This window comes from Oculina patagonica, chromosome 2 (assembly GCF_052425735.1).
Source record: "Oculina patagonica isolate OP01 chromosome 2, crgOcupat, whole genome shotgun sequence".
Classification (NCBI taxonomy): Eukaryota; Metazoa; Cnidaria; class Anthozoa; order Scleractinia; family Oculinidae; genus Oculina; species Oculina patagonica.
In genome coordinates this window covers 42,311,015-42,324,262 of record NC_135759.1, presented here as the reverse complement: position 1 = coordinate 42,324,262, position 13,248 = coordinate 42,311,015, and the positions used below count along the sequence as shown (strand labels likewise).

General features: G+C 38.9%; 1 protein-coding gene across 1 annotated transcript; it reads left to right on the top strand.

The window, feature by feature from the left end:
• Positions 1-258: 258 nt before the first annotated feature.
• LOC144644732 (uncharacterized) lies at positions 259-5,822 on the top strand. The gene is made up of 3 exons (XM_078504253.1): positions 259-593; positions 679-767; positions 4,092-5,822. The coding sequence occupies exons 1-3, from the start codon at positions 515-517 to the stop codon at positions 5,043-5,045; spliced, it is 1,122 nt and encodes a 373-aa protein (XP_078360379.1). The 5' UTR covers positions 259-514; the 3' UTR covers positions 5,046-5,822.
• Positions 5,823-13,248: the final 7,426 nt, after the last annotated feature.

Here is a 13,248-nt window from a genome sequence, read left to right as displayed (position 1 = left end):
ACAGCGCTCTACTCACAAAGAAATTCCAGAAGTTTTTTTTTAAAATTAAATTACTTTGAAAATATACAATCAGCTCAGAAAGAAAAGCGCCTCCTTTGTAACAAATGTACTGAAAGATTGAGGCAGCAACATTTACTAGTGCTATACAAGCGTGACGTAAAACAACAAATTGGGTAAAACTTAATTTTCGCGTCGTGTGTTTTCCGTTGCTGTGGAAACCAGAAATTTGCTATTTAAATTGAATAATAGACTTGACGCCTTAGGACAATTACCTTTAAATCCCATATAAAAAGGGAAACAGCAAGACACATTGAGCACTTTAATTTCTCCACTCGCATGGCGCAGTTCTAATTCCAAACGAGCAAGCATTCGTACTTATCACGAGTGTTGTTGGGTCGAGCTTAAAAATTGGATATTTCCGGCTGTCAGCAAGGATATTGCATTTCAAGGATCGTATCAATTTCAAAATTTATAACCCGTTACGCCAAATTCGAAAATTCATTTAGCCGCCAAAATGCACCGGGATAACTTCGGAAGGCTGTTCCTTGTCACAATCGTTTTTGCAAGCGTCCAGCTCATTTCTTGTGTACCAGGTAATCTAATTTTGTCCACATATAAGATTGTTGTACATGGTTCAGGTTAACGGTTGATTTTGTACGTTTTTATTTCATTTCACAGTGGATTCCTCTGCATTTGCTTCAGAGAGAACACGGGAAAACAAGCTCGCAAAGAAGGACTTGCCTATTATTCCACCGCAATTTAAAGAGGTAAGCTCTCGCGTAATTTGTAATAGCTTGAGATCTTTTTTTCTTCTGGCGTACTGAAGTTGTAAACAGTGGACCGTTAGAGCGCAGCCCAATTCCTGTGTAAATCAGTTATTTCCCATTTGTTTACAAGGTCATATGCCCCAGAGCAAACAGAAACCATTCATACATGAAGTTTTAAGTCTAGGGAGACAGCTTACTCTTCATTTTAGTTCTTGTGTTTCAAGTTAAGATAAGTTTTAATAGTTAGAATTTTTTTTTGTTTTAGTCTAGCAAGAGAAGTGGAAGAATTGTGTCCAAATTTTCCTAAACTGTATTATCCGAAAGTAAGCATTTAATATTGTGCGTGCCAATATTGTTACGCTTTTGTTCTAAGGACCAAGCGTCGGGGACGCGGCTAGTTATTTGCTTACGATTTTACCGGCCGACTTAAATTCAAAAGTCGCAAATTTCATCGCTTGATCGATGGCCCTTGGAAAATTTCAAATCGAAAAGAGCGCCAAATTGAAAATTCCGCTTGATCGTTTTTTGAGCGAGGAGATCATTTTTCGCTGCCATTTGCTTTTGTCAACACGTTGAAAGATAACAGCGTGAGATGTAAAGATTTGTTATGAAAGAAAACATATCGTAGCAAACAAACAATGAGCTAGCCTCTAGAAAAACACGCCACGCTAAATGCGGTTATTTTGTTTGCATAATTTCATCAAGCCCCCCCGCTTCAGATCTCAGTCAAAGGCCGAATTTTTTCCATAGTTATTAATTGTAGCTGATCTTATTCCAAAGGATTTTAATTTGTTTCCCACGAGGAATGAAAAATCAAACAACAAGGCGCAATTCCGAATGTCACAATCGATTTTATCACCTTTTGTTCTAAAGCCCCGTCAAGAGTCCATTAACGATATTTTTCATGCAAAATAAGATTTAAAATATTTTCACGCCATGGATAGAAAAACAATTAAAAGTCTAGGGAGGAATAGCTAAATAGGAGATGATTATTTTCATTTTTAACGGTTATATTTAAATGCGATTTCTATCTTCGTGTCGTCCCTCACGCGAATTTTAAGTCTTTGTCTCCCACTTCAAACTTCGTTTAAAACTTGTAAAACATTGTCCAAACTTTAAGATTTTGTGCAAAATCATTCTTTGCTTTAGCCTGCCAACAATTTCTGTCAAGAAATGGAAACATAAATATTTCAAGCGTGTTTTTCATGGATCAGAGCACAAAATGAATTTAAAAAATCGCGGGCAGTTAGAATTTAAATGAAGCGTTTACCGCTTCTTTAGAGACCTCTTGACTTGAAATTGATCAATCTGGGCGGTGAAGAATAGAACGTGGACTGGACTATTGGATCATTATAGAGCTACTCAGCCTTTTCCAATTTCAGTAAGGTTATACAATAATTGTTTTCAGTTGTTCAATGCATGGCTTAAAGAGACTATGTTGACTCAAGACAAAGGAGAATTAAGTTCATCGCAGCAGTCAACTTTTGGAAACGCCCGGTCCACACGGTGGAATTTTAAACAAACGCCCCCGGCTTTTATTTAAAGTCGGCATTATGCAGCAGATTCTTATCGATTACCTTATTGTTATTTATTTTCGCGGGACTTAATTTTCGAGATTTTCAAAAAAATCGCGAAATTAAAGACCCGTGAAAATTAACTTTAAACGATTGTATTGTATTTTTTATGCTTATTAGGTATTTTTGGCCAAATCGCGAAAATTAAGTCTCGCGAAATATTCCCGTTCCATTTTCGGGAAATTAAGTTCCCGCGAAAATAAATAACAATAACGTACTCATTTCAAAAGGGAGAGCGTTCACAGCCTCTCTATTTTTCAGCACTAAAGAAAGCGAATCGAAAACCACATAACCGTTTTAACACGCGTCCCTATTAAGAGCGCGGAAGGGAGAGTTCAGGAACTGGACTAGTCAAAATGATGAAAAAAACAGGCCTAGTTTAAAATAAACGCCCCGCCGCTTAATCGAGAAAACACCGTACGTTGTTGATGCACGCTTCTTGAGAAACTTGTGTGTCAATGCGCGCCAGTTTGACTCAAGGAAATCGTTTTCTTTTAAAACCACAGAAAACATAGCCTCCTACGTAGACGACTAAAGCCTAACAAAGTTCGTTTGCGTAGGAGGCCCCAGAAAAAAAACGTTTTCTCTCTTGAGTGATTAATATCGTATTTCTCCTAACGTTATCACTTATCGTCCTGATGTACATCCAATTTCTCAGAACTAACATTATATGTAAAAAAATGTAAATACAATTTTAAAGTCCATACGCGGGACGAGGTTACCCTCAGTGTCCGAGCCAGAGGCTCATGTATAAGACGTAGGACTGTACAGATCGAATTGGAATTTAGTAGTGTTGATTTTTGCGGAGGGAGGAAAACCGGAGAACCCGGAGAAAAACCCTCGGAGCGAGGACGAGAAATACAAGGCAATAATACGGATAAATATTGACATCGAAATTTATTTTTCACAAAGAAAACGTAAGTTGTCTCCTATGAGCTTTTGATATAAGGAGATACGTAGACCTGCCAACAAATTTGTTTTTACTGCTTTTTTATCCGCGATCGAGCACTTCGTAGAATAAAAAGCGATTTCAGACTACAGGTATCTTTTTTCTTGGTTCGTCAGCAGGAATCGAACAGAAAGTGAAAGGAAAAATGGCACCGTGAAACTGGGGCAGAGACGCGCGCGTGAAGAGGCGTGTCACCCCCCCCCCCCCAGTTCTCGCGCGGTCAGTTTTCTTCCCACTGGTCAAACTAAATACCATTTTAATGACATGTAGCCCAAAAATATTTATTTAAGTGTCAATGTATTTAGAACTATTTTGCTTATTGTGGACACTGTAAAAAGAAAAACAAATATTGTAAATTGAACATAAACTTAAAAACCCCAACTGGCAGGGGGCTCACCAGTTGGCTATTAACAAAGCGTGCAGGAGTTGAATTCGGGACAACGGAAGACAATTCCGTCTCGTGGTAGGGAGGTGGATTTTAACCCGGGGCCACCGGATTACAAGTCTAGTGCCCTACCACTAGGCCACGTCGCCTCCTTATCCCAAGCTTTATGGTCTTATCGCATGACATTGGATTTCATCTTCGAATATCTAGTATCTTGTCGTCTCCAGGTTCCTCTCGACGTTCAAACATTACTTGATCACCCTGGGACCATCATTTCCCCACCCTACCCCCATCAACAAGTTTCTTTGTCATCCATTTTAACTTCCCGTGTTAGGTAGGCCAGAACTTATACCAACTAAAGTACTGGACTATCAGGCCATAAATTTACGTGAATATTGTCGTTATTTTTTCAATAGACACTCGGAAAATTCCCTGCCACCTATCTTGATGACCTGAGGCTTAGAAGTACATCTCCTGAAAGGAGGGCATTACTGACAGGATTTATGACGAGAGAAAATGGTCGTGGCCCATTCATAGAACCAGAAAATGACATCCCGGAACGAGCGGAAAGCAGCGTTTTGCAGAAAAGAATTTTTTACGGCGGCAATGGCCGCCGTGTTTCCGCTAGTTTCCCGGACACCAATATTCTAGAGAGACCTGGGAACGAAATGTTGCAGACACGTGAAGATAATGCCGCCCGCGAACTGAAAGCACTGCTGTCTTTGAGAGACCGTGCAAGGGCTATCCACGAGAAGATAAACGACTCGATTATTAAAAGATACCGCGAGGGGACCAAAGCCACTGTGAGCGAGCAAAACCAACCAGTACAAATGAGACCGGCACAAGAAGAACCAGAAAATGACATCCCAAACCAAGCGGAAAGCAGCGTTTTGCAGAAAAGAGTTTTTTACGGCGGCACTGGCCGCCGCGATTACACTAGATACCGCGAGGGGACCAAATCGACTGTGAGAGAGCAAAACCAACCAGAACAACTGCGACCGGCACAAGAAGAACCAGAAAATGACATCCCAAACCAAGCGGAAAGCAGCGTTTTGCAGAAAAGAGTTTTTTACGGCGGCACTGGCCGCCGCGATTACACTAGATACCGCGAGGGGACGAAGGCGACTATGAGAGAGCAGAACCAACCAGAACAACTGAGACCGGCACAAGAAGAACCAGAAAATGACATCCCGAACCAAGCGGAAAGCAGCGTTTTGCAGAAAAGAGTTTTTTACGGCGGCAATGGCCGCCGTGATTCCGCTAGATACCGCGAGGGGACGAAGGCGACTATGAGAGAGCAGAACCAACCAGAACAACTTCGACCGGCGCAGGAATGGAATCGTATCCTTCACGGCTTTGAGGAAGATTAAAACATCCCAGGGACACCTGCGAACTTTGGCGAAAACGTCAGTTTTTAGATCAGAAGTTAGAAGGAACACAAACAACAAATAGACTCGTTAGTTTTTCAGAGGTTCGCACTGCAGAGTAAGAAGTAGATATCTACTTCTATGCTAATATAAGTTTTGCAACAGAGGGTTTTCATAAGTTATATCGTATTTGCATTGTTGCTAAATTTTGAATTCTACATTTAAAAGGTTAGTCCACTTGCACTTATATATTTTTAGTCTTCAATGCTGGCTTTATAGTACATCCCCCTGAAGTAAGCCTCTACATGTTGTCCACGACAACTTTTAATGTTTCAGCGAGTATTTCACCAAGCTCTGAGCCGCCATTTTGAGCTTCATTTCAACCATGGAAGTTCTAGAAAATCACGATAACGTTTTCTATGTTCGAGCTACTTTTGAGCATTTTTGGATAAAAATTTCAAGGTTTTGGTGGCACAACCTGTAGAATCTTATCTGCAGGTTGAGGATATGAAACGCTTTTTTGATGTATTAAAAATTTTGTCATCCTACATACTTGGTATCAGTCTGATATCAGGCATGTAATACGTTTCATACACCTGTAGATTTATTCAGGTTAATTTTAGAAGTACATTTTTTAACTTAGCCAATATTTAATTTAAATAACTCAAAAGGTCGTTATTTGTTGGAATTCAGTGCAAGGTTATTCGATTATAACATTGATGTATTTTTTAATTCAAGAAAATCACTTTTTCAATAAAGAAATCTGTGAAAGTAGTAAAATGCATCGTTCTTTGGTAAAGAGCAATTCAAGTTTAATGACTTAACGCCAGTTTATAATTATACCAGCACATTTTGGATGCCTTTTTACGAGCACAATGGACAATTTTCTAATTCTTGGTATTGGACTAGAAATAGCTTGCAATGGAGGCTTATGCGGGGGAATATTATTCAAACGAGCGTCATGTCATTAACATTTAAAAAGATTACCCGCATTAGCCTCCATTGCAAACTAGTTCCAGTCCAATACCGAGAATACGAAAATGGTCTCTTCGACAAAATGGTCTATTTGGCAAATGCCCGTCAAAAATGTTTCTCAACTGATTTGATGTCGAAGATAATCTTTGTTTGCTGTGGTTTTGCGTTTCGTGGGGTTCCGTCGTTGGCCAGTTCAACTCTGAATGCTCGTTAGAACAAGGCAAGGAAATCAGGGGCAACTTTCTCGTGTTATGGTCATCAGTGACATGAAATAGAAGATTAAAAAGATAATGAACAAGGTATCCACCAGGCAATTTTGGCTCAAATGGCGAGGGAGGGGTACCTTGAGGGCAGTTGGTTTCTCCTTCGCCAAACGCTACGAACGAGAGAGACGCGTAGCGTTGGCGTCGGAGAAACCGAGCAGCTCGCAGGGAAAGGGGACGACAAAGTGTACATTTTTGAGAAACTGGCAAACTTAATGCTTGGTCGGTTTGGATTTACCACGAGAGAACTGAGAACGTTGGTAGCTGCTCTCTAACAGGCAGCAGAGAAAGCCTCATATTTCATCTGGTTGAAGCGTGACGACAAAGTGTGGCTAGGCTAGTAATATCAGATCACTTTTTATTTTTTGACTCATGATGTCCCAGTCAGCACTAGCTCTTTTGAAGCCTCCTTAGGGAGGGGCCCCGCCATGGCAGAAGGCAGTCGAGGAGAGGGGCCAAAACTAGCTGCCATGGTTCCTCCTGATGACTTCTAAGCTGAATCCAGGATTGGAGCTGCTGGCTGGGAAGATTTTTTGACAGGCTTAGTGTGAATTAAAATTAAAGTTCCATTAAATTTACTTCCATGTTAATAATGAAGTGTTAATTTCAGCATCAGCGGAAATTGCTATTATTTTGGTCCAACATTTCTCTTGAATTGCCCTGAGTCCCCTGAGGTATCAGCAAAAATTCAAAACCAGCTTTTTCTGTTTGGGATAGTTAAACTACAAATCGACATTTCAGGCTTCTTTTCGTTCAACTTTGTATCTTTGCACAGTATTACTCGCGATAATTTCCTTCATCAGGAATTATGTATTACCTTTTCATTCGTGTTAATTTCCTTTCAGTTTTTTTAACAGTTTTGCCCTTTCATTCGCCTTATTCAAATCGCGTCAATTAACTCAAAAAACTAAATTGTATGATTCCAAGCCCCTACTCTTTTACTCTTTGTCTTGTTTTGCATTGTGGCTCATTGAATACCATCATATTGAGTTCAAAGACTTGACTGTAACATTTGTTTTGCATTTCATGCGGCATATTAAAGAGACACTGTCACCAGTTTCACTTCAAAAAATCAATAGCCTAAAGACATATGGAAACTACGAATAGTGGTCCAATTTTGTTTATAATCACCATGCAAGTGTACTGAAGCGATAAACAAGTGGTATTTATTTATTATTGTGATGCCATCAGGAACTTTAGATCTAAACTTGAAAAAGTCAGGCTGATTTTTTCAAGTTTTGTCCTTGTGGACTGGAAAAAACACCTCATAACTACTGATTATGGCTCCCTTCTTCCTTCAACAACAATTTGCTATATAACTCCATCCAGGAGCCCATCAACTGGCTCCAGTTGATGGGCTCCTGCTCCATCTTGTTGTACCAGGTGCATGTCATGTACGAGAAGACCTATTCGCCAATTTTAGTACTTTTAGGTATTATTTTCGTGGGCCCAAAATGCTGGAACCCTTTCAACGTAGGCTATGGTCCCTCGGGCGACCTTCGGGCTTTTCCCTACTGCGTGCGCGGCTGATCACGTGGAAGGAGACTATTGTACTGTTAGAAAGAATCCTTTAAACAGCTGTTTTGTGAATTTTTGCAAATTAGACAAGGGAGTGGTGGTGATTATTGCTTCTTCTTCGCCGGAGAACCTTAATCCTAGTGACAACTTGAGCCCGGTGAGTTAGAAATCTACGATTAACTTTGAGCTCAGTTCAGTTGTGACGCCCTTTGCTCCACGCGGAGCCTAAAGAAATAAGTCAGTAAGTTAGTCAGTCAGTCGTAGTCAGTCAGTCAGTCAGTCAGTCAGTCAGTCAGTCGGTCAGTCAGTCAGTCAGTCAGTCAGTCAGTCAGTCGGTCAGTCAGTCAGTCAGTCAGTCAGTTAGTCAGTCGGTTGGTCAGTCGGTCAGTCAGTCGGTTGGTCAGTCGGTCAGTCAGTCAGTCAGTCAGTCGGTCAGTCAGTCAGTCAGTCAGTCGGTCAGTCAGTCAGTCAGTCAGTCAGTCAGTCGGTCAGTCAGTCAGTTAGTCAGTCAGTCGGTCAGTCAGTCAGTCAGTCAGTCAGTCAGTCGGTCAGTCAGTCAGATTACTTTAGAGTCAACAAATGCAAAGGGGTAGTATTAAACAATCAATTACTTAATTGCCTAATGTACGCAGATGATCTATTAGTATTAAGCGATTCTCCAGAAGGATTGCAACAATCACTTGACGTTATTCATAAGCACGCTCAAGAATGGAAGCTAAAAGTAAACACTAAAAAATCAAACATCATTGTATTTAGTGGTAACGGTCAGAACAAACACAAAAAAGATTTTAAATACGACAATGAAACTTTAAATATTGTCGACAAACAAACATATCTAGGCATAGAAATGACATCTTCTGGTCGTTACACCTATGCAAGAGAAATAATTAGCAAAAAGGCTACCAAAGTTATTTCCATCATTAAACGATTTCTATCCAACATTGATTCATCAACAATTGTGATACGAAATAAACTTTTTGATGCTTTAGTTAAACCCATACTTTTGTATGGTTGTGAAATATGGGGACCCGAACTTTTATCATACAAAACACATTTCGATAAAAGTACAATTGAACAAGTTCACATCCGGTTTTGCAAACAAGCATTAAATGTACCATGGTATGCAGAAAACGTAGCATGTAGAGCAGAACTAGGTCGATACCCTTTAGCGATAGACATTAAAGCATCTATCTTATGCTATTTTCAAAGATTAGAACATAAGATAACCAATCCCATATTAAATCATGCATTTCTTTACGCCAAAAAACATACTAAATCTGTTAGTTTATTAAATGATGATGAAGCATTAGGAATTCTCTCCGATAATGACACATCAGCCCCACAACTTTCAACGAATTCTTGCTCTAAAATTAAACATAGATTAAGAAAAAATTATTTTCAAAATTGGTCAAAGGTCCGAAATTGCGCGTCAGTTAGCTCTAGAGAAAAATTCACTCACAAAGAAGTTAAAAAAGATTACCAATTAGAAGAGTATCTCACTACAGTTAAAAATCCAGCGCATCGAATAAAAATAACTAAACTAAGATTAGGGGTACATTCCCTACGCATACAGACTGGAAAATATGAAAATGCAGGAGCATCCATACCAGTTGAAGAAAGAAAGTGCTTGGTATGTAAGGAAAATCACATAGAGGACGAACAGCATTTTTTAATGTATTGCAAAGGGTATAATGATATTAGAAAAGAGCTTCATTCAATCGTGTCACAAACTGATCCTCGCTTTGTAGATTTAACTGATCATGAAAAAATAAAGTACCTTCTTAAACTAGATAATTATGCTACCTCTAGAATCATAGCTAAATATATCTTCCTAATGTTTCAAAAAAGAAAAGAAGTTTTAAATTAAAAGTTATATCAATAAATAGTTGTATAAGTAATAGTCCAATAATTACCGTAAACGTTTGCATTGTAATTTCATTGTTTGTTATTAAGTAATTTGTTAGCATTGTTGCTATAACACCTTTATTGTAACTAGACCAATACCTCCCTTTGGAGTGTAAGGCACAATAAAGATTTACTGTTACTGTTACTGTTACTGTTACTGTTACTGTTAGTCAGTCAGTCAGTCAGTCAGTCAGTCAGTTAGTCAGTCAGTCAGTCGGTCAGTTAGTCAGTCAGTCAGTCAGTCGGTCAGTCAGTCAGTCAGTCGGTCAGTTAGTCAGTCAGTCAGTCAGTCAGTCAGTTCAGTAGTAACATCTCAAACACGAGAAACAGTGTTACATCGCGTTTACAAAATTCGAGATAAGAGAGTTGAAAATACGACACAGTGCAGAAATTGGACGAAATTCAAGGTGATGTAAAATGCGATAAAACTCTGACTCAATTGTTTGGGTAATCTTTCCAGTCGAGACTAGAACTAAGGAGTAAACAGGAAAATAAAATAAAAAAATATGCTAACAAGATCAGAACCATGGTTTTGATTTCCTCTGTTTTAACTTGATGATTAATTAATGAGTTTAAGAATAACTTACATCCATGAATGAACTCTTTTTTTGTCCAACACTATGGACAATGAAAATTACGATCAAACAGTATGTGTGGATTTCAAAGAACATGGGCTGATAATCAAAGCTTATGAACATTCTTTCCTTCAAATCGTTGGAAAGCGACAGGCGAAAATTGCGAGCGAAAAAAATTGGCCACGTGAATGTTGAGTGCGAAACAAGCGGAAACTGCGTCATTGTTCTGCGTTCGAGTACCATGCCCTTATCAAAGTGACTATTTTAAGCGACAAGTACATTTAGTCATTTTGTTTCCCCAGGATTCAGCGACAATTTGATTTAGCGATTTTGAAGATCATCAATTTTTAGTCGGATCTCGGTTGAATTAAACTTCAAAGGCGACTTTTTTAACTCAGCGTGCAATTCAGTTAGCGATTTTTCATGAAGTCGCTTAGCAAGTTAAATTATGTTCTCACTAAAAATCGCAACTTTATATCTATATATTGTGTGCGTACGCATACTTGACAAAAGTATGCAGTTTACGATAATGTAAAATTCCTAAAAAAAAGCACCCCAAAATAACTATGCCGAAGAAGCAAAAAATATTCCGATAGTAAGGCCGCCTAAAAAAAGATAAAACTCAGTTTTTCCGATAGCCTTCTCTCAGAAAGCTTGTTTTGTACTGATGTTTACAATACAATGCAATCAATTTATTAATGTCATGGCGCGGGATGAGGTTGCCCTCTCTATCCGAGCCAAAGGCTCATGTAAAAAGCGCATGGCAATAATTGAGCCTCTTTATGGGTATTTCCGAAGAAAACGAAGACGGGTGAAGATCACCGCGGAAAAATGAAGATCTCAAGATTGAAGCGAAGATCTGAAATTGACCAAAACTTGCGTGATTAAATTGAACACTCAGATATGTCAAAACTCGTAAACACCACAGAAAACTATGATATCTGTAATTTATGAATTTTGGCATTGGATTAAAATAGAGTAGTTTGCAGTATAATTATGAGTAAAAATATAAAAATGTGCAAATGCTTTCCACCTATGCACCTACACTAAAAGTTAACTTATTGTTACACCTTAGATTAAGATCTTAAAAAAAAGATAATTATGCTAAAAAGATGTCGCTAAAATACCTATGATATACAATAATTACACTTGCAGCTGGTCAAATGTTTTCAGGATGATTTTGAAAGTCTCTCAAGTTAGAAGAACGTTTGGTGTAAGGAGGGAGCTGATTCCATAAGTGCGTTATAACGAGAAATGCGATGTTGAGTGTATGTTGTTTGGGCATGCTAAGAGACTTATAGAAATGTCTATTCAACGACATATGACTTGTTTTGTGTTTCACAATGTTACTACTGCTTAGAGAGTTTAACCAAGTGATATTCTGGTGTACATCTAATTATAACAAATGATAAAATCGGCCCTCCTAAATATAAACCGAAAGATTTTTAAAAGGCAAAACTTCTTCCAATGAGCCCGCCCGAATACACCCTCAAATAAGCTCACCAAAATAGTCTTTTAAACTAATTATAAGTAGAGATCTGTAAAACTCAGAGGTTATTTATATGATCGGAATTAAGTTGAGCTACAAATATATCAAGTAGAGCGATAAAGATAGGTTTTTATCGTCGCGTTATTTTTGGTGTCTGCATGTACGTAAATTTCACTGGCTTACGTGCGTAAATGAAATAATATACGGACGGCTTGCATTTCGTCTGCAGAACAAAGTGCTCAACTGTTTCCCCGGATAGCAATATGTATCAGCAGTAGGTTTGCCGTGGCTATCGATTTTAATTTGTAAACTGCAAAGCAAGCAAAACAAAACCAAGGGAAGATATCACCAAATCATACATTCAGCTTGGTGCTCTCATATGCAATGGCTTTTCAGTATTGGGTTAAAACAGTCAAAATTTGTAAAAATTAATGACTTTTCAAACTCTTGGTCGGACTTTCACAGGGACCGCGGAGCATTTTTCCAATTGAAGGGGGGGCTGACTAGTGACTTGAAGTGGGGGGCTTTAGAGACTTTTCTCTTAGTAAGTCTTTTTTTTTCGGAAATATTGGGGGGTTAACCCCCCTCCCCCAGCTCCCCCCCCCCCGGCTCGCGGTCCCTGATTTAAGTTATGCTGAAACGGTTTAGATTGGTAAATTACCTCATGACTGAATTCGAAAACATTTTTCCGGAATGGATATAATAATACTTGTGGTCAACTTGACTTGCTTTAGTCGCCACATGGTGAAGAACGTGCGTCAAATTTGAACTCGATCAAAGTGAACGCATGTCAACCCAAATCAAAAGTCAAAACATATTGAAAACTTGCGTCTACTTACGACTTCGTTTCGCCAGGGCCTTATGCAGCTTTATAAAACAGTTTGGATTCTCCGCGCGCCCTGATTGGCTACAAAGCTGTGAATATAAAACATGAAAACCGGCGGTGTTTATTGTTTCGCTATAAATAGCGTGTTGTTACCTTATGCTTATCAGTCATAAATTTCCCTTTTCCCGCTTGTTTCTAACTTTTTTCAACAGCAACATTTACATTGCTACATTGGATGTCTTGAATGAAACAATTAAACCAGCCATTGTATTTCTTCAAAGAAAGTTTAACGCTTCGCTAGTTTGCAGAGCTCTCAAGACCCTTGTATTAAAAAATGCAATATTTTTAGAACACGTCCAACATTATCGCCTGAGTATTGTAGTTCCGTTCACGGCTCTGGTGTATTGCGTTTTATTTTTAAATGTTGCTTCTTTGGTAACAGCAGAGTCTATAGAGTGGTCAAACTGTAAACGAATATCTCGCCGGAGAGTTTTCAAGCGATAAAAATCTGTTGAAGTATGTAACTCGAAGAACAAATGCTGTGGACGTGACAGTATTGGCTTAGATACAACTTTTTATATCAAGAGAGGAAAACGAATAATTTTAACTACTGGTAAACGCCTGGGTAAACGCGGGTCATTGTCGCCCTGCAACC